This window comes from Megascapheus bottae, chromosome 17 (assembly GCF_031878675.1).
Source record: "Megascapheus bottae isolate mThoBot1 chromosome 17, mThoBot2.hap1, whole genome shotgun sequence".
NCBI lineage: Eukaryota > Metazoa > Chordata > Mammalia > Rodentia > Geomyidae > Megascapheus > Megascapheus bottae.
The window spans coordinates 3,703,608-3,727,735 of record NC_143525.1 but is presented as its reverse complement, the minus strand read 5'-3'; the positions used below and the strand labels follow the sequence as shown (position 1 = coordinate 3,727,735).

The 24,128-nt window shown below is 48.3% G+C and overlaps 1 protein-coding gene across 2 annotated transcripts in view; it reads left to right on the top strand.

Moving 5' to 3' along the window:
* Window positions 1-23,567: 23,567 nt before the first annotated feature.
* Pemt (phosphatidylethanolamine N-methyltransferase) overlaps window positions 23,568-24,128 on the top strand; it is a 67,861-nt gene continuing 67,300 nt past the window's right edge. For both annotated transcript variants that reach the window (XM_090351564.1, XM_090351562.1), the window contains exon 1: window positions 23,568-23,727. Coding sequence is in view for 1 of the 2 variants with exons in the window: in XM_090351562.1 (XP_090207688.1) it covers window positions 23,665-23,727 (63 nt within the window). In the remaining variant the exon portion in view is untranslated. The remainder of the gene's footprint in view (window positions 23,728-24,128) is intronic.

Here is a 24,128-nt window from a genome sequence, read left to right as displayed (position 1 = left end):
GTCTCAGTGCTATGCATCCAGCATTATGGAGGTTCAAGAAAGAAAGGAAGCCTGAACCTTCCTCTCTCCTCCCCTTCTTCCCCCCCTCGCCCCCCCTCCTGGCAGCTACTAATCCTTTTTCCATCTCTGCATTTGCCTCTTCTGGGCTGTTTGCGTGAACAGAATAGCACCATACACCACCTTTTGTGTGTGAATTTTCACTTAGGAAAAAATGCTTTCAAGGTTGCTCCACGTCGCAGCCTGGATGGGGACTGCATTCCTTTTTCCCACTGAGTGATGTATCCACTGATTGCTCTGTGGCTCTGCACCCCACACGGGCAAGAACCGTCATGTCAAATGCTAGTGTGGACGTATGTTTGCCATACTTATACCCAGGAGTGGAACTGCTTCCTAAGGTAACTCTGAATTTAGCCTTTTGAAGAATCAGTGTGAGTATTCACAGTGATCTGCAACTGACACCTCATCCCACCCCCATAGCAATTTTTTTTTTGCCAATGTGGGACTTGAACTCAGGCCTAAACACTGTCTCTGGACTTTTCTGAAGGGGTGTGCTCTACCACTTGAGCCACAGCACCACTTCCAGCTTTTTTCTATGTATGTGGTACCAAGGAATCAAACCCAGGTCTTCGTGCATGCTTGGCAAGCACTCTACCACCAAATTCCTGGCCATCATCAGTATCTAGTGGGTGGGAAGTGGTATATTCCTATGACAGGCAATGTTTCCTTCCCCTCCAAAACTTCAAGCTGGTGGCTCACACCTGTAATCCTAGCTACCCAAGAGGTTGAGATTGGTTTGAAGCCAGCCCAGTTAAGAAAGTCTGTGAGACTGTGTGTGTGTGTGTGTGTGTGTGTGTGTGTGTGTGTGGAAGAGAGAGAGAGAGAGAGAGAGAGAGAGAGAGAGAGAGAGAGAGAGAGAGAGAGGGAGAGAGAGAGAGAAAGATGGGGCTTGAATCTGGGCCTGGGCACTGTCCTTGAGCTCTTTAGCTCAAGGCTACCACTCTACCCCTTGAGCCTCAGCCCCACTTCCCATTTTTCTAATGGTTAGTTGGAAATAAGAGTCTCATAGACTTTAGTGCCCAGGCTGGCTTTGAACCACGATCCTCAGTTCTCAGCCTCCTGAGTAGCTAGGACTACAAGTGTGAGCCACCTCACCCCGGCTGTGAGACTCTTAAATCCAATTAGCCAACCCCTCAAAAAAACAAAACCCAAAAAACAAAACCCACTGAGAAGTGGAGCTGTAGCTCAAGCAGAGAGCAATAAATAGCCTTGAGCAAAAAAACAAAAAAAAAGCTAAGGAATAGCACTTAGGCCCTGAGTTCAAGTTCTAATACCAACACACACACACACACACACACACACACACACACACACACGCACACACACACACACACGTTGTTAGACCCTTCTGATTCTTGTCCTGAAGTCTTTTTCTGCACACTCCAGTGGAGATGTTGCCCTACCCTGTCCCACTGTGTCTTGGGTTAGGGTCAAACAAACAGATGCAGCATTTATGGACCCATCTGCTATTGGTAGCTGTTGTGCCAAGGGACCTGCACTCAGCAGCCAGCACAGCAGACAAAGTCCCTGACCAAAGAAGTTCATGGTCAGGATAGAGTGATGGGAGGAACAAAGGGTGGAGTGAAAGATCTCATCCCTGCCTGGATCCATCAGTGGCAGCTTTAACCCTGGGTGTTCAGGAAGGGCTGCCCAGACCGGGGGCATCGGAGATGAAATCCAACAGTGAGAAGATTCCAGGCATGGCAGGTGTTAGGGGAAGAACCTACCAGCTGGAAGAAGCTACAGCATAGACTTGTCTTTTATACTCACATGCCACCCTCAATTATCACCTCTCAAATGAGCCAGGGAGCCCCAGGCAGAGGAGCCTTGTGGAAAATAGCCACTATGCTCTATCCCAAGGACAATGATGGGCAGCGGAGCCTGCAGGATCTTGAGGGATTGTTGGAGGGCAAAAGAGGCAAGGCAAGCTCTTCCTGAAAGCAGGAAGAAGGCCAGATAGTAGGTATTCCACGGAGATAGGAGGAAGCACTTTGAAATGAACACAGTCTCTGAGCCCAGGGAGTTATACGAAGGATGCCCTCCTACCCCCGCAAAATCTGGGCCCTTAGAAACACCAGGCACGATCAGCTTTCTGAGCTGTGATACTATATAGGGCCTTCTCTACAGTCTCTATTAGGAATTCAAAGAAAAGGATTGTGCCTTTGGTCTTGAACTTCTTGGTCATTATTTCCCATCGGTCAATGGTGATTCATGTAGTCATCCTGTCCTCCACCAGGTGGCACTGTTTGCCTGGTGTTGGCTGACTCCCACTTTAAACCTCTCTAAGAGATGGGTGGCTTGAGGAAATAACCTTGATTCTATGCATGGCTTCCGTGTGTGTGTGTGTGTGTGTGTGTGTGTGTGTGTGTGTGTGTGAAAAATCCTTGCATGTGCGTGTGTGGGCATTGTCCAGCTTCACAAGAAGGGTTAGAACAGCCGGGCATGGTGGCTCACGCCTATAATCCTAGTTATTCAGGAGGCTAAGATCTGAGGATCATGGTTCAAAGCCAGCCCAGGCACTAAAGACCGAGAGACTCTTATCTCGAATTAACCACCAGAAAACCAGAAGTGGTGTTGTGGCTCAAGGGGTAGGGTGGTAGCCTTGAGCTAAAGGGGACAGAGCCCAGGCCCAGAGTTCAAGCCCCATATGGACCACAAAAAAAAAAAAAAAAGAAGAAGCATAAGTATCAAAACAGACTAGTCTCCACTCCAACAGCTTCCTGTTGTGTGACATTGATAAAGTCACCTCCTTAAGTATCAGCCTTCTCCCCATCCCCTGCCTTAGGAAATTAGGGACCGAGTAATCAGGATGAAAAACTATCTGTCGGTTGGGAATGTTGCTTAGTGGTAGAGTGCTCGCCTAGTATGCACGAAGCCCTGGGTTTGCTTCTTCGATACCATGAACACAGCAAACGCCGGAAGTAGTTCTGTGGTTCAAGGTGGCAGGGTGCTAGCCTTGAGCAAAAAGTGTCCAAAGACAGTGCGCAGGCCCTGAGTTCAAGCTCCAGGACTGGCAAAAAAAAAAAAAAGTAAAAAAGAGACTCAGGGGCAGTGAATAGGTCCTGAGTTCAAGCCCTAGGACTGGCAAACCATTTTTTTAATTAAAAAAAAAAAATCTGTGGTCAAGCATCAGTGGCTCATGCCTGTAACCCTAGCTACCCAGAAGGTTGAGATCTGAGATTTACTGCCAGCCCAGGCAGTCAGTGAAACTCTTATCTCAAAGTAACCAGCAAAAAAACAAAAGTGGAGGTGTGGCTCAAATGGTAGATAAAGCTCCAGCCTTAACAGAAAAGCCAAGCAAGAGTGCCAGACTTTAAGTACAAGCCCTAATATGGGCATAAAACAGAACAAACTACTGACAATCACAAACCTGTCTGGCAGGGAGCAGATAATTAAATAAAACAGGCAGCTCTGGTTAATAGTGTGAGACCCACTACCCATCTCTATGGTTCCCATAAGTCCCTGCTCTTCCATCCCCATCTGACTTAATGCTGGGTGGATGATCAAGCCTTTTTTACTCTACTTTGAAGTCAGGATGGTTCTCCAGGCCAGCAAGGCTCTAGTAAAGCTGGGGTACCTTATTCCCTGCTTGGCTTCATATACTACATTCTTCCCGGCCCCAGTTCCTTGGAAATCAGTGTTTTGGGAAAATGGAACTCTTTTCCTCTCATAGCTTATCTATTTTCCTTTGGTTTGTTGATAAAGTCAATAAAGACTCTTCAGTCCCTTAAAGGAGGTGGTGGCTTATACTTGTAATCCTAGCCACTCAGGAGACTGAATTTTGATAGGATGCCAGCTCAGGCAAACTCAAGAGACTCATCTCCAATCAACCAGCAGAAAACTGTAAGTGGAAGTGTGGCTCAAGCACCAGCCTTGAGGGAAAAAGCCAAGTAAGAGCAGAGTTCCAGTCTCAGTATTGGTGCTTTCTACCCTCTCCCCCCCCCCCCACCACATACATACACGCACTCCTTCACAGGTGTTTACTTAGAATGGGACAGTGTAAGTGTTGGTAGGAATTGGTGTGGATTACTTAGGAATTTTTTTCTAAGTATATACCTAAATTTATACTTAATTTTTTCTGACCTAGGGGTCTCACATGTGCTAAGCAAGTAGCTACCCTCTTGCAAAAAAAAGGGGGAATAAATATTTGGGGTTTTGTTGGTTTATTTTTTAATTCTTGTACTATTTTTTCTTGCCTCTTTCGCCTGAATAGCTGGAACTAAAGGTGTATGCCAACATGGCTGGCTTTTACATAAAAGTGATCACTTTTGAAAAATGACCAAGTATTGATCCCTTTATTTTTTCCTTTCTTAGTACCATGGCTTTCCAGCTCAGCTTTCTTATTCAGTACTGGGTCTTGTACCACTTGAGTCACACCTCCAGTCCAGCATTGCTGGCTAATTGAAGATGGAATCTCACAGATTTTTCTGCCTAGTTTGCCTTTGATTATTGTTCCTCCTCTGGGGTTTGAACTCAGGACATGGGTGCTGTCTCTGAGCTTGTTTGCTCAAAGCTAGTACTCTAACGCTTGAGTCATAGCTCTACTTCTGGTGTATTTGGTCACTAATTGGAGATAAGAGTCTCATGGATTCTCTTGCCAAGGCTGCCTTCGAACTACGATCCTCAGATCTCAGCCCCCTGAGTAGCTAGGGTTACAGGTATGAGCCACTGGTGCCTGGCTTGGCATTGAATCTTGACCCTCTGATCTCAGCAAAAGTAGCTAGGATAACAGGCATGAATCTTGGGCTTCTGGCTCCATTAGTCATTTATGCATTCATGATGGAGGCACTGCTAACCCAGGGAGCATCAAGAGCGGAGAATCCTGTCCTTGCCCAGCACAGAGCTTGTGTTCTAGGTGGAAATGATGTTCATCAAATACACGAGTACACACATGACAGCATTGTTAAGACCGGCCAGGGGTTCCACGTATGTTTATCGGGCTGGAGATCTGACTCCATGGTAGAACGCTTGTCTAGTGTGCAAGGCCTGGCATGGTTCCCAGCACTGCAAAACAACAAGTTGTCATAAGCAACAGAAATGTATCCTCTGGGCTCTGGAGGCCAGAAGCAGTAGCACCAGGTAGAAATCAAGGTGTCTGGGGCCTTGCCCACCTGTGGCTGCACAGGACAACCTGCCCCAAGATGGACTCACCACATAAAAGAAAATTCTCAGGTTCCAGGATTAGTACATGGATTTTCCCCTCCCCTTTCAATGTGCTCAGCAAGCACTTTCCTCCCAAGCCACATCTCCTCCACCCAGCACGTGGACTGTGCGTGTGTGTGTGTGTGTGTGTGTGTGTGTGTGTGTGTGTGTGTGTGTGTGTAGCATACATGCTGCTACTGAATCTTGAACTCAGGGCCTCTTACCTTTCCTTCTTTCAAGTTTGAGAGTGGGACTTGAACCTGGTACTGGATGCCTTCACTTATTAACTAGTGCTCTATCAACTGAGCCATGCTTCCAACCCAGGGTTTCTCATTTTTTTTTAACATTAAGGAAAGGTTTATTTATTTATTTTCTTTTTCATTGTAATTAACAGAAGGGTTACATCATATTCTCCAGATAGAAGGTGCATTACTTCACACACATTGATACCCCTTCTCATGTTTTTGTCCCCATTTCCCTCCCCCTACCTTCTACCCTCATCTTGTTTCCCCCTCTTCCCTTTCCTATTTCAAATAAACAAAAAAAAACATATATACAATATACTAGATAACAAGGTAAGATACTGTAACAATATGAGATAACCAAGGGACAACAAAAGAGGTAAGAAAAACATAGTACTTAAGAACAACAACCACACATTATATGGCTCTTGTTTCTATATCCTGGAGGTCCTTTCATTTAGCCTCATCCTATATGGCCTTATGTATCTAGGTTTTGCTCTATTGTAAACCTCTGCTAAGAGAGACGAAGATTTCTACTCATTATGACAAATGAGGGAAACCATTGAGCCTATGTTCCTTTGAGTCTGGCTTATCATTTTTTTTTTTTTTTGGCTTTTTCACTCACCTCTGGAGCTCTGCTATGTGAATCAAGCTTCTACTTCTGGCCCTTTGCTGGTTAATTGGAGATAAGAGTCTCTCCGTTTGCCTGTCCCAAGTTGGCTTTCAACTGTGATCCTCAGATCTGTCTCCTGAATAGCTAGGAATACAAGCGTGAGCCAATGGAGGAAGATGGAGGCTGGAGGCCTATAGCAGCTGATGGATGGCTGAGCAGGCCCCAAGCCCAGCGTCTGACACATAATGGTGATCACAGATGACAGTTTATTGCTTAATCAATAAAGAATAGGCTGCTGATGGATCTCTGAACATAAACACGTGCTGGGACTGGTGATACCATACCAACTAACAGCAAGGAATGGACAGCACAGCAAGGACTTGATGCTGCTTATGTTTTTCTGACCAGTGCCAAGGAACTGATAGATTGGAGTCTTCTATATCTTCCCTTCCCCACCTCCTGCTGCTTGTGGGTGGCTGCTCCCCACTGCCAAGGCCCCCCCCAACCTAACCTTGTACAGTGAGCCAGGCGACCCCAGCAGGCAGGCTGTGCTGAGGTAAGAATGTGTGAGAGGCCTGAAGCCAGTGGCTCACATCTGTGACCTCAATTAACCAGCAAAAAGCTGGAAGTGGAGGTAGAAAACTAGCCCTGAGTGGAAAAAGCGATCAAGTGAGAAGGTGAGTAGGGAGAAGGTGAGTTTCTGAGTTCAAGTTTAGCAGTAGAGTGAAAGAAAAGGAAGGAAGGAAGGAAGGAAGGAAGGAAGGAAGGAAGGAAGGAAGGAAGGAAGGAAGGGAAAGAAGGAAAGAAAAGGCAGGGCAGGCAGTGTGCTGGTGTCTTATGCCTGTAATCCTAGCTACTCAGGAGGCTGAGATCTGAGGATCGTGGCTGAAAGCCAGCCTGGGCAGGAAAGTCCATGAGACTCGAATCTCCAATTAACTGCCAGAGAACTGGAAGTGGTGCTGTAACTCAAGTGGTAGAGCTCCAGCCTTGAGCTAAAGAGCTCAAGAACAGCGCCCAGGCCCAGAGTTCAGGCCCCAGGATGTGGGGGGGGGGGTGGGTCGGGGTGTGTGTGTGTGTGTAAAAGAAAGAAATACAAAAAGAGAGAGAAAAGAGACTTTCCCTCTTGGCTCTATGATCAGAACTTTCTGGAACTTTCACCTGTTTCCCAGGGACTCACTTTACTCAGCTACCTGCCTTCCAGGAAACTAACAGGGACAGGATGTAGGATTGTGCTGAAAATAAGCAGCTCAGCAGCCAGCGAGCCTGGCCAGCCTGGGACCAGTATCTCCCAGCATGTGACCCCAGAGCTTGGGACTGCAAGCCTCTGTCCTCAGGATATAATTCCCAACTCACTTCCAGCTCCTGTTTGCCAGTATCTCATGCTCAGGCCTGCAGCTTTGGCTTATCTATGAATTTCTGGGTTATCATAAAAACCAAGATGTATTGGCCATAACTGGCAGAGGGCACTTTCCATGGGCTGTGCTTTCTCTCACTGTGACTGCTCTCCTAGTCCAGGCATCTGCGATTTCAAAATGAAGAGAGGGTCGCTTCCTTACTTATTGTCATCACCAGCCAGAATGTGCAGAGTCAGGCCTGCCTGGACCCAGGGCTTACCTGTAACACAGCCCCTCCATCCCATCTGTGTGCACCTGCAGCTCTTCCTGGCCTGGGGAGGGGCAGACTCAAGCACAGGTCTGGACCGGTGGCTGACGGCTGTACTCCACATTGCCTTCCAGTACTGTCCTGTCCAGAGCAAGCTGCCCCAGGGTTCTGAGAGGGGTAGAACCTGGAAGCCCATAGTCCTCTTGCTTCCTAGCGATGGCTCCTCTTGACAGGTGCTGGGAGCCCAGGGCAGCCCAGGTGACACCAAGGGTGAATCCTGAGCCTCTCCTGCCACCTGCGGCTCTCTAGGCCACCACAAGCTAGCTGAGACCCACTGTGCCATCCCTGGCCACCATTCTCCACCACCCATCACAAAGAGCCCTGGCCTCTTGTCTCCGTTGGCATGAGGTTGGAAGCTGCTGCTCCGGGGGCAGCTCCCTGGCTGACTGGGCCTCTTGGGGAGCAGAGTTGGGAGAACACTTCTCCGGAGACTCCAGTCTTATGCCCACTCTGCCCTGGGCACCCTCTGGGATGCTGGCAGTCAGCGCTCACCTGGGGATGACAGCAGGACCACAGAGAGAAGAAAGAAAACACCATGGCTGGGCGTCAGTGGCTCATAGCTGTAATCCTAGCTACTCAGGAGACTAAGATCTGAGGATCGAGGTTTGAAGCCAGTGTGAGCAGGAAGGTTTGTAAGACTCCTCTCTACCAATGCCCAGTCTCCGGTGATCTGTCACAGCACCCAAGGATAGGGCAACTATGGTGAAGGTCAAACTGGGCCTTTCCTGAGAGTGTGAGGCTGTGTATCTCGGCTTCTAGGCATGGAGCCCAGGGCAGGGTCTGCAGGTGGAGTGTGTACACAGGCCCCTGGGAGCCTTGCTGAGATTTATGTCCTTTGCCAGTGAGAGGTCTCAGTAAGCTGGAGTAGTTGCCTCTGAGGCTGGTGGTTTGGGTTCTGGGATTTCCACATAGGTGCCCTGAGTTCCAACTCTAGTGTCCACACACGCTGCTTTGACAACACAACCTAGAAACAATCCGAACTGTGTCTCAGTTACACAACGGAGTGCTGACAGCCACAGGGGGCCTGGAGTCATGGCGACCTCTGATGAGCTGGGGAGAGAGCCATGGGTCAGACCAGGTCTCCTCTAGGCTGGAATTATCACACCGCTTGTGGTCTACAGAGAGCCTAATAGTACTGAGGGGAGACCCCTGTGACCCTGCCAGCCAGGCTTTTGGTAACAAGACCTGGAACATTCTAGTTGCTCATGGTTGCCAGGAAGAGGCTGACCATGAGAGTATGCAGATATCCCAATGTGCTGGCGACCCTCCTCCATAGTATCTGGGTTCACATCTTGACTCAGTTGTGTGACTGGGTCCAAGCTGCAGGCTGCAGGTTCCTCATCTATAAAACAAGAACAGTTGAGCTGGGTGCTGGCGGTTCATACCTGTACTCCTAGCTATTCAGGAGGTTGAGATCTGTGGTTCAAAGCCAGCCTGGGCAGGAAGCAATTGTGAAACTCTTACTTATCTTCAATTAACCAGCAAAAAGCTTGACTCAAAGTGGTAGAGCATTAGCCTTGAGCAAAAGAGCTTAGGAACAGCGCTCAGGCACTGAGTTCAAGCCCTACAACTGACAAAAACAAACAAAAAGCAAAGACAGTAGTAGCCTTTTTCCTCCTCCTCCTCCTCTTCCTCCTCCTCCTCCTCTTCCTTCTTCTTCTTCTTCTTCTTCTTCTTCTTCTTCTTCTTCTTCTTCTTCTCCTTCTCCTTCTCCTCCTTCTCTCTCCTCCTCCTCCTCCTCCTCCTCCTCCTCCTCCTCCTCCTCCTCCTCCTCCTTCTTCTTCTTCTTCTTTTTCTTCTTCTTCTTCTCATGGGCCTGTCACAAAACAGGCATTTTCCATAGGGAAAGGTACATTGTCTCAGTTGCCTTTTTCAGAGGATTCTGGAACAAGCTGTGCCCTGGACCAAGGAGGCTTTGATGGGTGAACTGAGGATGGCATGCACAGAAATGAAAGCTTCTGGGACCGCTTTGTTCTCTTGTCCTCTTTGTCTGATCTCCCCTTGGGCTGGGTGAATTTGGGCCTCAGAGCCCAGTGGTACAGCCTGGAAGCCATAGGGAGATGGGTCTGTTGTGTGGAGCACCCCCCCTCCCCCGCCAGATGACCTATCAGGGAAAAGAGAGATCAGTAAGGAGAAGCTCACATTCCCTGAGCCACTCTGCAGTGGGGTCTCTGCTTCTCTGTTGGTCAGTGATGGGGTGGGTACTAGGGTTATGAAGTGAGCCATCTCTGGTTCTCAGTGCTGCTTGCCTTTGAGAGCCTCGCTAGTCCTGGCTGCTCTTACTGGGCTCCTCAGAGTGGAGACCCCACAATCGAGTAGCCTCAGTGTGTAGATGTTGGGTCCACCAGAAATGGCTGGCCCACTCTCCCCACAGTGGAGACCCTTTGCGGGCTCAGTGTTGGGCAGAACAGATGATCTGTCTGCTCCCCGCCCCTCTCTGTCTCTATCTTCCTCTGGGCTTAGTCTGGCTTGGCCTTGGCCAGGGCAGTGGGGTTTGAGTTTCTAGGCCACATCTTCCTCTCTGTCCTGTGTGGCAGGGGCTCTTACTGTCTTCAGAGGGCCCTGAAGTCCCACTTTGTACCTGCAGGGCCTCTACTCAGCGCCCTTTCTCTCCCCCACCCCCCTCTTTGGGTCATGGGGCTTGAACTTTGCCTGAGTGCTGTCCCTGAGCTTTTCAGCTCAAAGCTACCACCCTAACCCTGGGCCTGGACATTGCCCTTGAGCTCTTCAGCTCAAGGCTACTGCCCTATCCTTGAGCCAAGCCCCATTTCCCATTTTCTAGAGATTAATTGGAGTTTCAAGCCCTTTTGTACCCAGGCTGGCTTTGAACCTTGATCCTCAGATCTCAGCCTCTTGAGTAGCTAGGATTACAGGTGTGAGCCACTGCACCTGGCTCAGCCTTCTCTTCATGATATCTTGGCATGCCAATTTCTTCAGCAATAGTTATCTCCTCAGAGAGGCCTTTTCTAGTCATTTGCCTCAAGCTGCCACCTGGTCCCTTTCTGTCACTTCCTGCTTAAGATGGAATGCCTTGGCCGGGAGTTTGGCCTAGTGGTAGCGTGCTTGCCTAGCATGTACGAAGACCCGGGTTTGATTCCTTGGCACCACATACATAGCCAGAAGGGGTACTGAGGTTCAAGTGGTAGAGCTCTAGCCTTGAGAAAGTCCGAGGACAGTGCTCAGGTCCTGAGTTCAAGCCCAGGACTGGCAAAAAAAAAAAAAAAAAAAGAAAAAAAAGAGATGGGTTTACACCGTCAATCCTAGCTACTCAAAAGACTGAGATGGGGAGGATAGTAGTTTGAAGCCAGCCTGGGCTGGAGTCTGTGAAACTCCCTCTCTAGCAGCAAAAAACTGGACTGCAGACATGACTTAAGTACCAGAGTGCCAGCCGAAACCAAGAAAGCTGAGGCACTAACGGCCAATGCCTGTAATCCTAGCTACTTAGGAAATTGAGATCTGAGAATCTTCATTTGAAGCCAGACCAGGCAGAAAAGTGCGTGAGGCTCTTATCTCCAATTGAAGAGCAGCAAAAAGCTGCAAGTGGAGATATGGCTCGAATAGTAGAGCTTCAGCCTTGATTAAAAAAGCCAAGTGAGGTGCCAGGAGTTTGGCCTAGTGGTAGAGTGCTTGCCTAGCATGCACAAAGACCCAGATTCGATTCCTCGGTACCAGTACATAGAAAAAAGCCGGAAGTGGTGCTGAGGGTCAAGTGGTAGAGCTCTGGCCTTGAGAAAGTCCAAGGACAGTGCTCAGGCCCTGAGTTCAAGCCCAGGACTGGCAAAAAAAAAAAGCCAAGTGAGAACATGAGGCCCTGAGTTTAAGATCCAGGTATGTGTGCACATACACATACACACAAACCAAAATATTTAAAAATTTTTTTTAAAAGCAGACCAAGTTCTAAGGTTTGAGTTTAAACCCTGATAAACATGCATACACAAACACAAACATGCACATGCATACACTTACATACATGAATATGAATTGCTCATTGCTCTCTAAATGGTATCCTATGGGGAGTCTGCTTGCAAACAGCTGTATACAGCAGGTGCTCAAGCAATGCATGTGAAATCAAAAAGCCCCATGCCCTAGAAGAAGTGGAAGGAAGAGCAGGCAGAGGGGCAGAGGGAGTGAGAGTGAGCAGGGGAGAAGGGGACGCGGTCTGGGTTGACTACAAATTCAGTCAACAGGAAAAGGGCGGGCAGCGGGGGTGCCATGTTGGATCTGAGAAGGATCATGCTTTCCAGTGGCAAGGTCGTGTCAGCTTCCTGGCAGCTGCAAAGGAAGGGAAGGGGCAAGCATTTCATCACTGGGCCCGTCTGGGACTGGGGCTGAGCCTGGGCTTTAGGCCAGTGTGGCCAGAGGGGAGTGGTGTGGTTTGGTCAGGGCTTTCTGTGTGGGGCTGGCTGTGTGGAGCTGTGTGGGAGAAAGATCCTAGGGTAGGCAGGGGCTGTCTAGGGGCCCACTGGGAAGTGTGGGCAAGTTGGTCTTTCCCAGGTTCCATTTCAACATCCTGGTTCCCAGTTCATCTTTGCTGCTAGCCAAAAAGAGTGCTGGTGTGATTTCTCAGTCAGGGTCATTGTGAACCTTGGTCCCATACTCCTGGGGTAGATGAGAAACAGCCTTGTCCGCCCAAGTCCCATTCCTGTGTTTGAGATCTTCAGACTCATGCCTTGCACTCAGATGGAGGGCCTCTTACCAAGAGAGACTGGGTTTCCATTTCTTCCTTGGGCCCAAGCTGGAGTTGAGTCTTGGCTATCTGTCATTACTGATGTATTTGGGCCTGCCTCTCATTTTATTTGATTTTGCAATGTGTTCTCTTGTACATCTAATCTTCTCTCCTGTCCCCCCCACCAAGGCTTTGCTAAAAGGGTCCAATAGCCAGATGCTGGTGGCAAACGCCTATAATCCTAGCTCTTCAGGAAGCTGAGATCTAAAGATTGTGGTTCAAAGCCAGCCAGGACAGGAAAGTGCATGAAACTCTTAGGTCCAACTAACTAACAAGGAAAAACAAAACAAAACATGGAAGTAGAGCTGTGGTTCAAAGTGGTGGAGTGCTAGCCTTGAGCAAAAGGCTCAGGGATAGCGCCTAGGCCCTGTGTTCAAACCACATGACAAAAAAAGGGTCCAGTATTTGATGGGTGTCGTGTAATATCCACACCACATGAGGATGTACAGTTGTACAGTATGGCTTAAAACCACTCTGTGCTTGGTGTCACACACTGGCTTTGCCCCAGTACTGGTAGTACCCAGGTCCTTGCCACCACAAGGAACTTGCAAGGGCCACTCTTTCTGACCTCTCCACTCACCTAGAGCTGGATGTCATGTTGGGACCCTAGACTAAGGAAGGATGGGTTGATGAAGGTGGCAGTTGACTCTATGGGGCAGGTTGTGGCTCTCATCCGGTATACACAGAGGTAAAGGAGGAGTTCCGATCAAGAAAGGTTTATATATATGTGATAAAGCAAATAGGAACAACTATTCACCCATATCTATGAACCCATGGGGAGGAGAAATGTCTTAAATGATGTCAAATGTCCCAAACTTAAAGTACAATGTAATGGACATACGTGGAAGGAGAGAACTCTGGACTGGACCATGTACATGTGAAGGATTTTTGCCTCATGAAGTATGTCACATGTTGAGGTAAGGATATCAAAGGCACATATGTTGAAACCACAGTGAAAGCCACCTTCTTACCCACTGGAATGGCTACAACAATAATAATAATAATAATTTTCTTCTTGAGACAGGCTCCTGTGGTGTTGCCCAGTCTGGCTTTGAACTTGTGACCCTCCTGCCTCAGCCTTCTGATTGCTTGGATTATGGAGGTGTGTTACTGTGATCCCCTTACAAAAAGGAAAATAGCTGGGTGTCAGTGGCTCATGTCTATCATCCTGCTCAGGAGACTGAGATCTGAGGATCATAGTTGAAGCCAGCATGGGTGGGACAGCCAGTGAGTCTCTTATCTCCAGTTAATCACCAAAAGCTGGAAAGTGGAGCTGTGGCTCAACTGGTAGAACATAGTCTTGTGCAAAAATAGCTCAGGGACAGTTTCTAGGCCCTGAATTCAAGCCCCAAGATGGGGACACACAAAAAAGCCCTGTCCAGGGGACCAGGAGTTTGGCCTAGTGGTAGAGTGCCCCACCTACATAGCAAAAAGCCAGAAGTGGTGCTGAGGCTCAAGTGGTAGAGCTCTAGCCTTGAGAAAGTCCAAGGACAGTGCTCAAGCCCTGAGCTCAAGCCCAGGACTGGCAAGAAAAAAGTCCTGTCCACCCCATCTTTGTTCTTTCCTATACCTGTGGCTCCCATGGTCCTCTGGCTTGGGAGGTAGACCTTGCTCCTGCTGATCAAATGAAGGATTTAGGCGGAATCACCACAGCTGGCTATGCATTCAGATGGCCTGAGATCTGTCCTTGAGCTTTTGCTCAAGGCAAGTGCTCTACCTTTTAAGCAGCAGCACCACTTCTGGTCTTTTCTGAGTAGTTTATTGGAAGTAAGAGTCTCGTGGTTGCCAGGCACTGGTGGCTCATCCCTATAATACTAGCTACTTAGAAGGCTGAGATCTGAGGATCACAGTTTGAAGATAGCCTGGGTAGAAGAGTCCCTGTGAGGTTCAGGAGTTTGGCCTAGTGGTAGAGTGCTTGCCTAGCATGCATGAAGACCCAGGTTCAATTCCTCAGTACCACATACATAGAAAAAGTGGAAGTGGTGCTGTGGCTCAAGTGGTAAAGGGCTAGCCTTAAAGAAAGCTCAAGGACAGTGTTCAGGCCCTGAGTTCAAGCCCCAGACCTGGACAAAAAAAAAAAGAAAGAAAGAAAAGTCCCTGTGAGACTCTTATCTCCAATTAATTACTTGAAAACCGTAAGTGGAGCTGTGGCTCAAAGTGGTAGCATGCTAGCCTTGGACAAAAGAGCTCAGGGACAGTTCCCAGACCCTGAGTTCAAGCCCCATGACAATAACAATAACCAAAGAATCTCACAGACTTTCTTGCCCAGACTGGCTTCAAACCATGATCCTTAGATCTCAGCCTCCTGTATATTTAGGCTTAAGGGCTTGACCCGCATCTGGCTTAAAAAAAAAAATTAGTTCTTTAGGACCATTGAAAAGGCCTTTGGGGAATTGTTTTCCAAATTGGCCTAACTCACATATACACACACAGATGCAAATGCACACACTCATGCACACACATGTGCATACACAAATAAGAGTTGTTAATGTGGATAAAGTCATTTATAGTCTCTCTGTCCATCTCTCTTTAGTTTCTTGTCATTTATTTGTTGAGGAAGTCAGCTTTCACTCTCCGGTGCCCACACTATTGTATTTTTGCTGGCTGTATCCTATGGTGCTGTTTCGCCTGCTCCTCTGTCTCCTGTATTTCCTAAACTTTGGTGGTGGTTCAGGTTATTGCCCAGATGCAGGGTGTATTGCTGTTGTGGCCATGTTTATTCACCAGGGGGCGCTCAGTATCTAGCTTTTGTCTCTTAAGTTCGCTTCCTTCTTATGCCTTCTTCATTCCTGCCCCTGGGCTGGCCCATGGGTACTGCTGGCTGTAGGTTCCTGCGGAATGGAGATGGGACAGGTTCCCAAGAGGCAAGATTGTCCCCTTCTCTTCACCCAGGCTGGAAAACTGTGACCAGGATAGATAGTAGGAACTGTGCCTGCTGCCCTCCCCCCTGTGTTCTGGGCCTTGCTTTCCCCGGTGTTATCCTACTGCCCTCTGCCCTTTAGGTTGGTGGATTAGAGTGTTTTGTTGGGCTTCGAGAGACCTGGGTTTGAGCCTCACAGTGGGGACAAGTGTGCAAGTGTCACATGCAGGAGAAAAACAAGCAGGTGACCTAGTGTTTTAACAATCTGTTCTAACGAACCCAAATCAAAGAGTCCTGCAAGAGTGGCAGTAATCCCTTCCAGAGGTGCAACCTCTTTGACCGTGGGGAACAGATCACATACAGTCACCACAAGTACGGTACTGGAAATCAAGGGGAGACACTGTTGGGATTCCTAGTTTTGGTCCCTTTGTGTTAACATGACACTGATTCTTTGGCCAGTCACCTTTTTAAGCCACTTGCATTTTGTAACCAAATCGCTCAGCCTCTCCTGTTGGTCCTTGACCCAGTTCTGGCCAATCAATCAATCAGTCAACATGGGGATTGCAGTAGCCAGTTGGGTTCTCATGTTGCAGAGACAGATCCAGCCAGCATGGGCCTTAACATTTCCCTCAACTTTGGTCTGCTCTGAACCAAGTGTGATTGTTGGAACACATAGGCAACCATCTTGGGCCTATGACATTAAAGCATGAGGACCGAATATCAGTATATTCAGAAACTGAGGGGCCAGCTTCCCTAATGCACAACTGCTTGCCTCTGTTTGAGCCTTGGAAGATGGGATCTTTGTTTCATGCAGATGAATGTATTCCTAACGGATACAAACACAAAGGTGGAACAGGCTAGACACGGAGGGATATGTTAAGTTCAGAGACATCCATGTACAATGTCCTCTGCTGGACCATTGACCGCAACCAGTAAATTAAGTCTTTCCCTTGAATGGACTCACAGCTCACCAAGAAAGGCAACTCAGATCATGTAACAAGTAGAATCTCAACTTCCTTCTTTCCTCCCTGCCTTACCTTCCTCCCTCCCTCCCTCCCTCCTGTCTTCCTTCCTTCCTGTTTTACTTGAGCTATGCCTCTATTTCTGGTGTGTGTGTGTGTGTGTGTGTGTGTGTGTGTGTGTGTGCTGGTAAGGAGTCTTTGAACTCAGGGCCTGGAACTTTTATTTTTCCTATTGGTTGTAGGGCTTGAACTCAGGACCTGGACACTGTCCATGAGCTCTTTTTACTCAAGACTGGTACTCTACCACTTTGAGTCACAGAGCCACTTCTGGTTTTCTGGTTGTTAATTGGAGATAAGAATCTCATAGACTTTTCCTGTCCTGTCCTGACTTCAAACTTCAATCCTCATATCTCAGCCTCTTGAGTAGCAGACAGGCATGAGCCACCAGAACCTGGTTTATCATGAGGCTTTGAGCTGAGGAGTTACCTGTTGTTGGGTGGGGGACCCTTTGGGAAGGTGGCAGTTGGGGAGCATTGTCACAACTGTCCAAATTGTGAGAACTGAACTATTACGGAGGAACTATTATGGGAGTTAACCACTGATAAGCTTTGGCAGGGAGAGAGAGGAAAGGGGGAGGATGGCATCTGCGTTGGTCTGGCATGGATGGCTAAGACCTTGAGGTAGGGCCAGGATGGGGTCATAGGGTGAAGGCCAAGGGCCATTCAGATAGTTATAATATCATTCTGAGGTCATACATCATGACCAATACTGGCCCTGGGGAGCCTATGAGAAGCATCCATGTCTGTCCTGTCCCCTACCTCAGCTAGGAAGTGGAGGGGATGGGGTAGGAGGAAGCTGGGGGAAAGGTGTCATGACTGGAAGAGCCAGTAGGTAGATGGAGCTCTTATATGAGGGAGAAATCTGAGCAGGAAATGGTGGATTGTTTTTGAGTAGTGACAGAGGGAATAAAATGTGTCACTCAGTTCTTCAGCAACTGGTTGTCACTGGGTCTGCATAGACACAGGCAGCGACAGTGATATTTGTGGAAAACACTTTAAATGTCCTTGACCTGGTGAAGGTCAGACATGGGGGTTGCTGGAAGCCACCTGGCAGGAGGAGGGAATGTTCTGTTTTCCCCTCTAGATGGGCATGGGGTTGCATTGTGGCATGAAAAGCAGAGATAGGGCCTCCTCAGGTGACAGGAGATAGCTAGGCCAGAGAAGCTATGAGATGTGACATTCCTGGTTAATTTGAGAGAGAGGGTGTGTGTTTGTGTGCTGGTACTAGGGGTTTAAAATCAGGACTTTGAACTCACAGCTGGCACTCTACTACCACTTGATTCCTGCCTCTAATTCTGGCTTCTTGCTGGTTGATCGGAGATAAGAATCTCTTGGATTTGTCTGCCAGGGCAGGCTTTGAACTTCACACCTCAGTCTCCTGAGTAACCAGGATTGTATGTGTGAGACATTGGCATCTGGATTGGGTTGGCTACTTTTGTTTTGATGGTGCTAAAGCCAGCCTGGGCTCCCATTACATGTGGCTGGGATGGTAGTTGTGTGCCATGGCACCAAGCTCTCATGCTTTCCCCGTGGCTTGGATAACGGACATGTGATGCCATGCCCAGCCTGATATGTGGTTGGTCTACATTTTAGGGTGTTACAATCAAAATGTAAATAGACCAATTACAAATGGACAAGGCATGGAGCAAACATACCTCTCAAGCTACAGAGATGGAAAACGGCTCAGGGAAAGACTTTCTTTGTATCAGCCACAGGGAAGGAAGATGAAACCTGGGAGGCTGGCTGACTGCAGAAGAGGCAGAAGATGGGGACTTTCCTGTGGCTCCATGGTCAAGCCTACCCTTGTGTGCTGGAGACCCTCCCTTCAATCTCAGCGCATCAATAAAATAGCTATAAATATAAATATAAGCAGAAGATACCACAGCCAGAGAGGATGTGGGGATTGGAAAGAAACTTCTTGCTGTTGGTTTCTGTGTGCATGCAGTTCCTGCGGTGGGTTTGTGAGCTGGCACAGACCTGAGAAACCAGCCTGAACATTGCACTAGGGCTGAAGAGCCCCTGTGACTCAACCATCTCACTGTTGAAGAATACTTCGAGAAATGAAAATGCCCACGAGCCAGGAGCCATGGCTCACGCCTGTGGTTATAGGCCTGTGATTAGCTACTAAGGAGGCTGAGACTTGAGAATCAGTTTGAAGTCAGCTTAGGCAGAGGAGTCCATGAGACTTTATCTCTAGATAGCCAGCAAAATGTCAGACTGGAGGCATAGATCAAGCGATAGAGAGACAGCCATGGGAGGGGGAACTAAACAAGATTCTAAGGCCTTCAATCTAAATCGTGATTCCAACACACAAAACACAAAGTATATTCTCAGTACTCTATACTGACTTTTTGGGGGGGGCCAGTCCTGGACCTGAGCACTGTCCTTGGGCTTTCCCAAGGCTAGAGCTCTACTACTTGAGCCACAGCACCACTTCCTTTTTTTTTTTTTTCTGTGTGAAGACCAAACCCAGGTCTTCATGCATGCTAGGCAAGCACTCCACTACTAGGCCATGCTCCTAGCCCTGTGTGTGTGTGTGTGTGTGTGTGTGTGTGTGTGTGTGTGTGTGTTGATAGGCTTTCTTGCCTGGGCTGGCTTCCTATGGTGATTCTCAGATCTCAGCCTCCAGAATAGCTAGGATTACAGGCATGAGCCACTGGTCCCTGGCTATGGATTTATTTACTTATTTACTTATTGTTACTGTTCTTTTACAGAACATTTCTATTGGGGCACCCTTCCAGGGTGCGCTCTCTCCCAGTTTTTCCCTCTTGTCTCTCTCCACAAGTTGTATAAATCATTTTCAACATAGTGTTTCGTGAGTACCACTGTTGCATTTATTTATCCTTTGTCCCTCCATTTCTGTGCCTCCCTTAACCCCCCCCAAGACAGAAAAATGAATAAACAAGACAAAAAGGAAAGAAATTAAAAAATGAACTCCATTCCATTAAGATTATTTTATATGTTCTGAGGCACATAGGCGTTGTGCCTTTGTGCTGCTCCTGTAAGAGTATTTTCCTTTGGACTCACTGTGTGTGAGTCCTTCAAACCTAAAAGTGCTGTAAGGGTTTGGAGACACAGCTCAGGTCATAGTGGTCACAGTGTGCTAGCCAATGAGTGAAAGTAAACATCAGATACCAAGCTCAAGTCCCAGTCTCTGATTATAAACAAACAAATAAATAAGCCAGCAAGCTCTAAAAATTAGATTCAATAAAGAAAAGGGCGAAACCAAACCAAATGTGAAGGTGCACTAAGGAATCTGGGCCTTAGAGCGCCCCCTGCAGGCCTCGTGGTGTTGGGCTGCTCCGTGCATTTCATCTTGCTGCCTGCCATTTTACCCCTCCTCTCCTGACTAAGGACTCTGTGCTTCTCACAGAGTCACCTACCAAACCCTGGTCAAGAACTTTGGCTAAAGCCCTCATGACAACCCCAGGAGAAAATGAGAGCTCTGACAGATAGACACAGTTGCCCAGGTTGGCAGTGGCAGAAGTGGACTTGTGCAAGCATGGAGGGCAGGAGAGGAGCAGGGCTGTGAGGTCACCTATGGTGGGCAATCTCTTTTCTCTTGTGCATCTGAGGACACAAACACACCAACAGACACACATACATATTGGAACATGCACACACTCACACACTGATGGGCCCAGAGGGACTGGCAGGGTGGCACACATTGCAGGCAGAGCCAAACCCTTACTCTTAGGCTTGGAGGGGCTCCTTTGTTACAGCATCACTTACATAAACCCCAAGCTGCAGGAAGGGAAGCCATCTGGGAGGGGCAGGGCTGGTTTAGAGTTTCCTGAGCCTTCTGGGTCACTTTGACCAGGTCTGACCTCCCTGTGAGGTACTCGGCCATCTGTTGCCCAAATCCTACTCCATTGGCTCACTGAGGGTGGGTGGGTGGGGCCTAAGCCAGTGTGAGTCAAGGCACAGAGAGAAACTGGGTCCAGGGCAAGGTGCTCCAGGGCCACCCCTTTAAGGGCTAAGTCCCTTACATTCAGTCACACGGTACCCTTAGAATTCTTGAATGGAAGTAGTCTTGTGGGAAATTCAGTACAGCTAATCAACCTCCATCCTGTGTCTGGCACAAGAAGAACCCGGGCAGGATGAGAATGTAGTGAAACTAATAGAAAAGTTCATTAGGGGAAAATAAAAGTATGGACTGGGAGCTAGTAGCTCAAGTCTATAATCAGCTAGTCAGTAGGCAGAGATGTGAGGAGGACTGAAGCCAGCGCAGGGTAGAAAGTCCATGAGATTCTTATCTCCAATTAACCAGCAAAAAGCTGGAGTTAGAGATATGGCTCTGATCTCAGTTTCCTGAGTAGCTAGGATTACAGGTATGAGCCACTGGCACCTGCTGGAGTCCCATTACAATGTGGCCTGGCTGCATTGTCTCATTTTTGTTCTCCTGTGCTCTGGTGAAGTTTTTGTTGCTGTCTGCAGGGATTGAACTCAGGGCCTGGGTGCTGTCTTTGAGTTCTTTTGGTCAAGGTTAGTCTCTACTTTGAGCGATAGCTCCACTTCCAGTTGTGAGTGGTCAATTGGAGACAAAATTCTCTAGGTGACTTCTCTAGGCTGGCTTTGAACTGTGATTCTCAGATCTCAGCCTCCTGAGTAGTTAGGATTACAGGTGTGAGCCACTTGCCCCCGCTAGAAAAGTTTTTATTGCTAATATCACTTGAAAGAACAATCTGGTCTCTGGAGGTGACTTCTCTAGCTTTAGAGTCCAGCCTGATCATTATTGAAAGTATTCTCATCTGAGATATTATGTCATGCTAGACTCTAGTGCATGTCATAAAGATAATATGGATCATTTTTTTTTGTCAGTCATGGGATTTTAACTCTGGTCCTGGGATTTTAGCTCTGTCTCTGAGCTCTTCAGCTCAAGACTATCACTCTACCTCTTGAGCCACAGTGCCACTTCCAGTTTTCTGGTGGTTAATTAGATGTAAGAGTCTCACGGACTTACTGCCTGGGCAGGAAAGTGTGGGAGATTCTTATCTCCAACTAACAACCCAAAAGGCAGAATTGAAGGAATGTTTAAAGCAGAAGAGAGCTAGCCATGAGCAAAATAAAAAGCTAAGGAACAGCACCTAGGCCCTGAGTTTAAGCCCCAGTAGTGGCACCAAGAAGAAAAAAAAATGTTGAGCTGGGTGCTGGTGGCTGATGCCTGTAATCCTAGCTGAGATCTGATTGGGGTTTGAAGCCTGTCTAGGAAGGAAACTCTTTGAAACTCTTAGCTCCAATTAACCACCAGAAAATCTGGAGTGGAGGTGTGGCTCAAAATGGTAGAGTGCTAGCCTTGAGCAGAAAAGCTCAGGGTCGATGCTCAGGCCCACCACCAATAACAAAATGTTGCTCAAATCTCTCTTTCAGCGGATGCTTGTAATCCCAGTCACTAGGGGAAGCCCCATAGAGGCAGAGGCAGGAAGCCATCTTTTTTTTTTTTTTTTTAATGCTGCTACTGGGGCTTGAACTCAGTTCCTGGGCATTGTTCTTTGGCTTCATTGCTCAAGGCTAGTGCTCTAGCACTTGAGCTACAAATCCACTTCTGGCTTTGTAGTGGTTAATTAAAATTAACCATGATCAGGCCAGGAGTTTGGCACTCTAGTGGTAGAGTGCTTGCCTAGCATGCACGAAGATCCAGGTTCGATTCCTCGGTACCACACACATAGAAAAAAAAGCTGGAAGTGGTGCTGTAACTCAAGTGGTAGAGCTCTAGCCTTGAGAAAAAGTTCAAGGACAGTGTTCAGGCCCTAAGTTTAAGCCCCACGATTGGCAAAAAACAAAACAAAACAAAAACAAACATGATCCTCAGATCTCAGCCTCCTTAGTAGCTAGGATTATAGGTTTGAGCCACCAGTTCCCCGCTCTATCTACCTTTTTAAACTCCCTTTTCCCTCTTATCCCCCACTATTACATAACTGAGCTCACCAGTGTTTTCTCTGAAGTATCCCAAAATATACTGTTCACCCCAGTGGGACTCAAACCTACAATGAAGTCACCAGCAGTCCATTAATGAGACTAAGAATCTTTTATTAGCTGCACAGCATCTGTCTCCCACCATCAGGATAGTGGAGAACAGCCCTGAGCTTCAGTGGGACTGAGTTTATAAAGGCAAAAACCACATGCAGGTGGAGTATATGTGCAAAGGAAGCAGGCAAGCAGGTTTACAGAAGCAGAGCTACCAGTTACAATTCATACATTTCTGACTACTCTTCCTTTGTTCAATTCTTGGTTCTGAGTGTAGAGGATATTTACTGAACAATTCATCTCCTAAAACATGTGACTGATCTACCTAAATCTTTCCATTCCTGGAATTTCCTCTATTATCTTTTGCAAAGGTCAAGCTGCACTTGGAGCATGTGGCTATGCTGCTTTTCGGTTCCTGTCATTCTCAGTTTCTGCCACTTGGAATGGCCCATTTCTAGGCTCAGATCATAATTTCCCCATGCCGGATCTTTCACATTCTGAACAGGCCTTGTGTGGGGGTGGGGGTGGGGTCCCAATAACATTCTCCACTCCTAATGTTACTCTATCTCCTGGCCTTTACATATGTCATCCTCTCTTTCTAGTTTGCCCTGCCTCTGAACATTCTAGGACAGTGTCCCCATCATTCCCATTACAGTGCTTATTTCTTTCCATCTTCATTTGGAAACTTGGAGGGCATGGGTCTGGTATTGTTTGTAGTACCCTTAAGCTTATAGGCATTCCTAACAAACACTTGGGTGTCTGTGAATAAGAGAATGGATGATCAAATGAGGAAAGGGTCACTGGCTGCAAGAAAGATCCTGTGGGCCGCAGGAAATGGAGCTTAGCTTTGCAGGCGGGAAACTATGCCCCAAGCTGAACCGCCTTAAGAAGGCGAATTTCAGACGGGAGAGCAGAGGACATCCCTGCCCGGGAGAGGGGGTGGTGGCTCAGGAAGCTACTTAATGCAGGTCAGATTCTACCTCACCTCCGACAGCCCAGGACGAAGGAGTCCAGGTGAATTGGAGAGTCAGGTGCAGACACAGGGACCAAAAGAATTAGGCGGGAGAGCGAGTCTGAGGGACACTGCCATTTGGCCACCTCGCAACCTTAGGGCTCTCCCACGACCGACACTGGGACTTGTAGTCTTCAGTTCCTGAATCTGCCAGCATGGGCCCCGTGAGGAAAGGAAAAGAGAACTACATTTCCCAGAAGGCCAGGAGGGACTGGGGTCACCGAGAAAACGTTCCGGTTAGCTGCGCTTCCCCCCGGCGCAATGGAGCCGGCACTGGGGCCGAGTGGCCGCGCGAGGTGCCCGCGCGGTGCCTCCTGAGTGGCCCGTCGGGCGGAAGGAACTGCAGACCGGGTCGCCGAGCTATGATCAGCTCGGTGGCGGGGCCAGACTGCTGCGGAGGCCTCGGCAATATCGATTTTAGGCAGGTACTGGTTATGTGGATGCCTGGGCGTCGACCCAGGATGGACGGCTAAGACCGGCCGAGTGCGGCAGGCCCCGCCCACCAAGCGTTGGAGGCGGGGGCTACTCTGTTGCCCGGCAACGGGACGGGGCGTGCCTTGGAACTCCCCATTGAGGGTGTGTGTGTGTGTGTGTGTGTGTGTGTGTGTGTGTGTGTGTGTGTCTGTGTGTGTGTGTGTGTGTGTGTGTGTCTGTGTCTGTGTGTCTGTGTGTCTGTGTCTGTGTGTGTCTGTGTGTCTGTGTCTGTGTCTGTGTGTCTGTGTGTCTGTGTGTGTCTGTGTCTGTGTCTTTGGGCCTGAACTTGGGGCCTGGGCCTGGGCCCTGAGCTCTGGCTCAAGGCTAGCATGCTACTACTTTGAGCCACAGC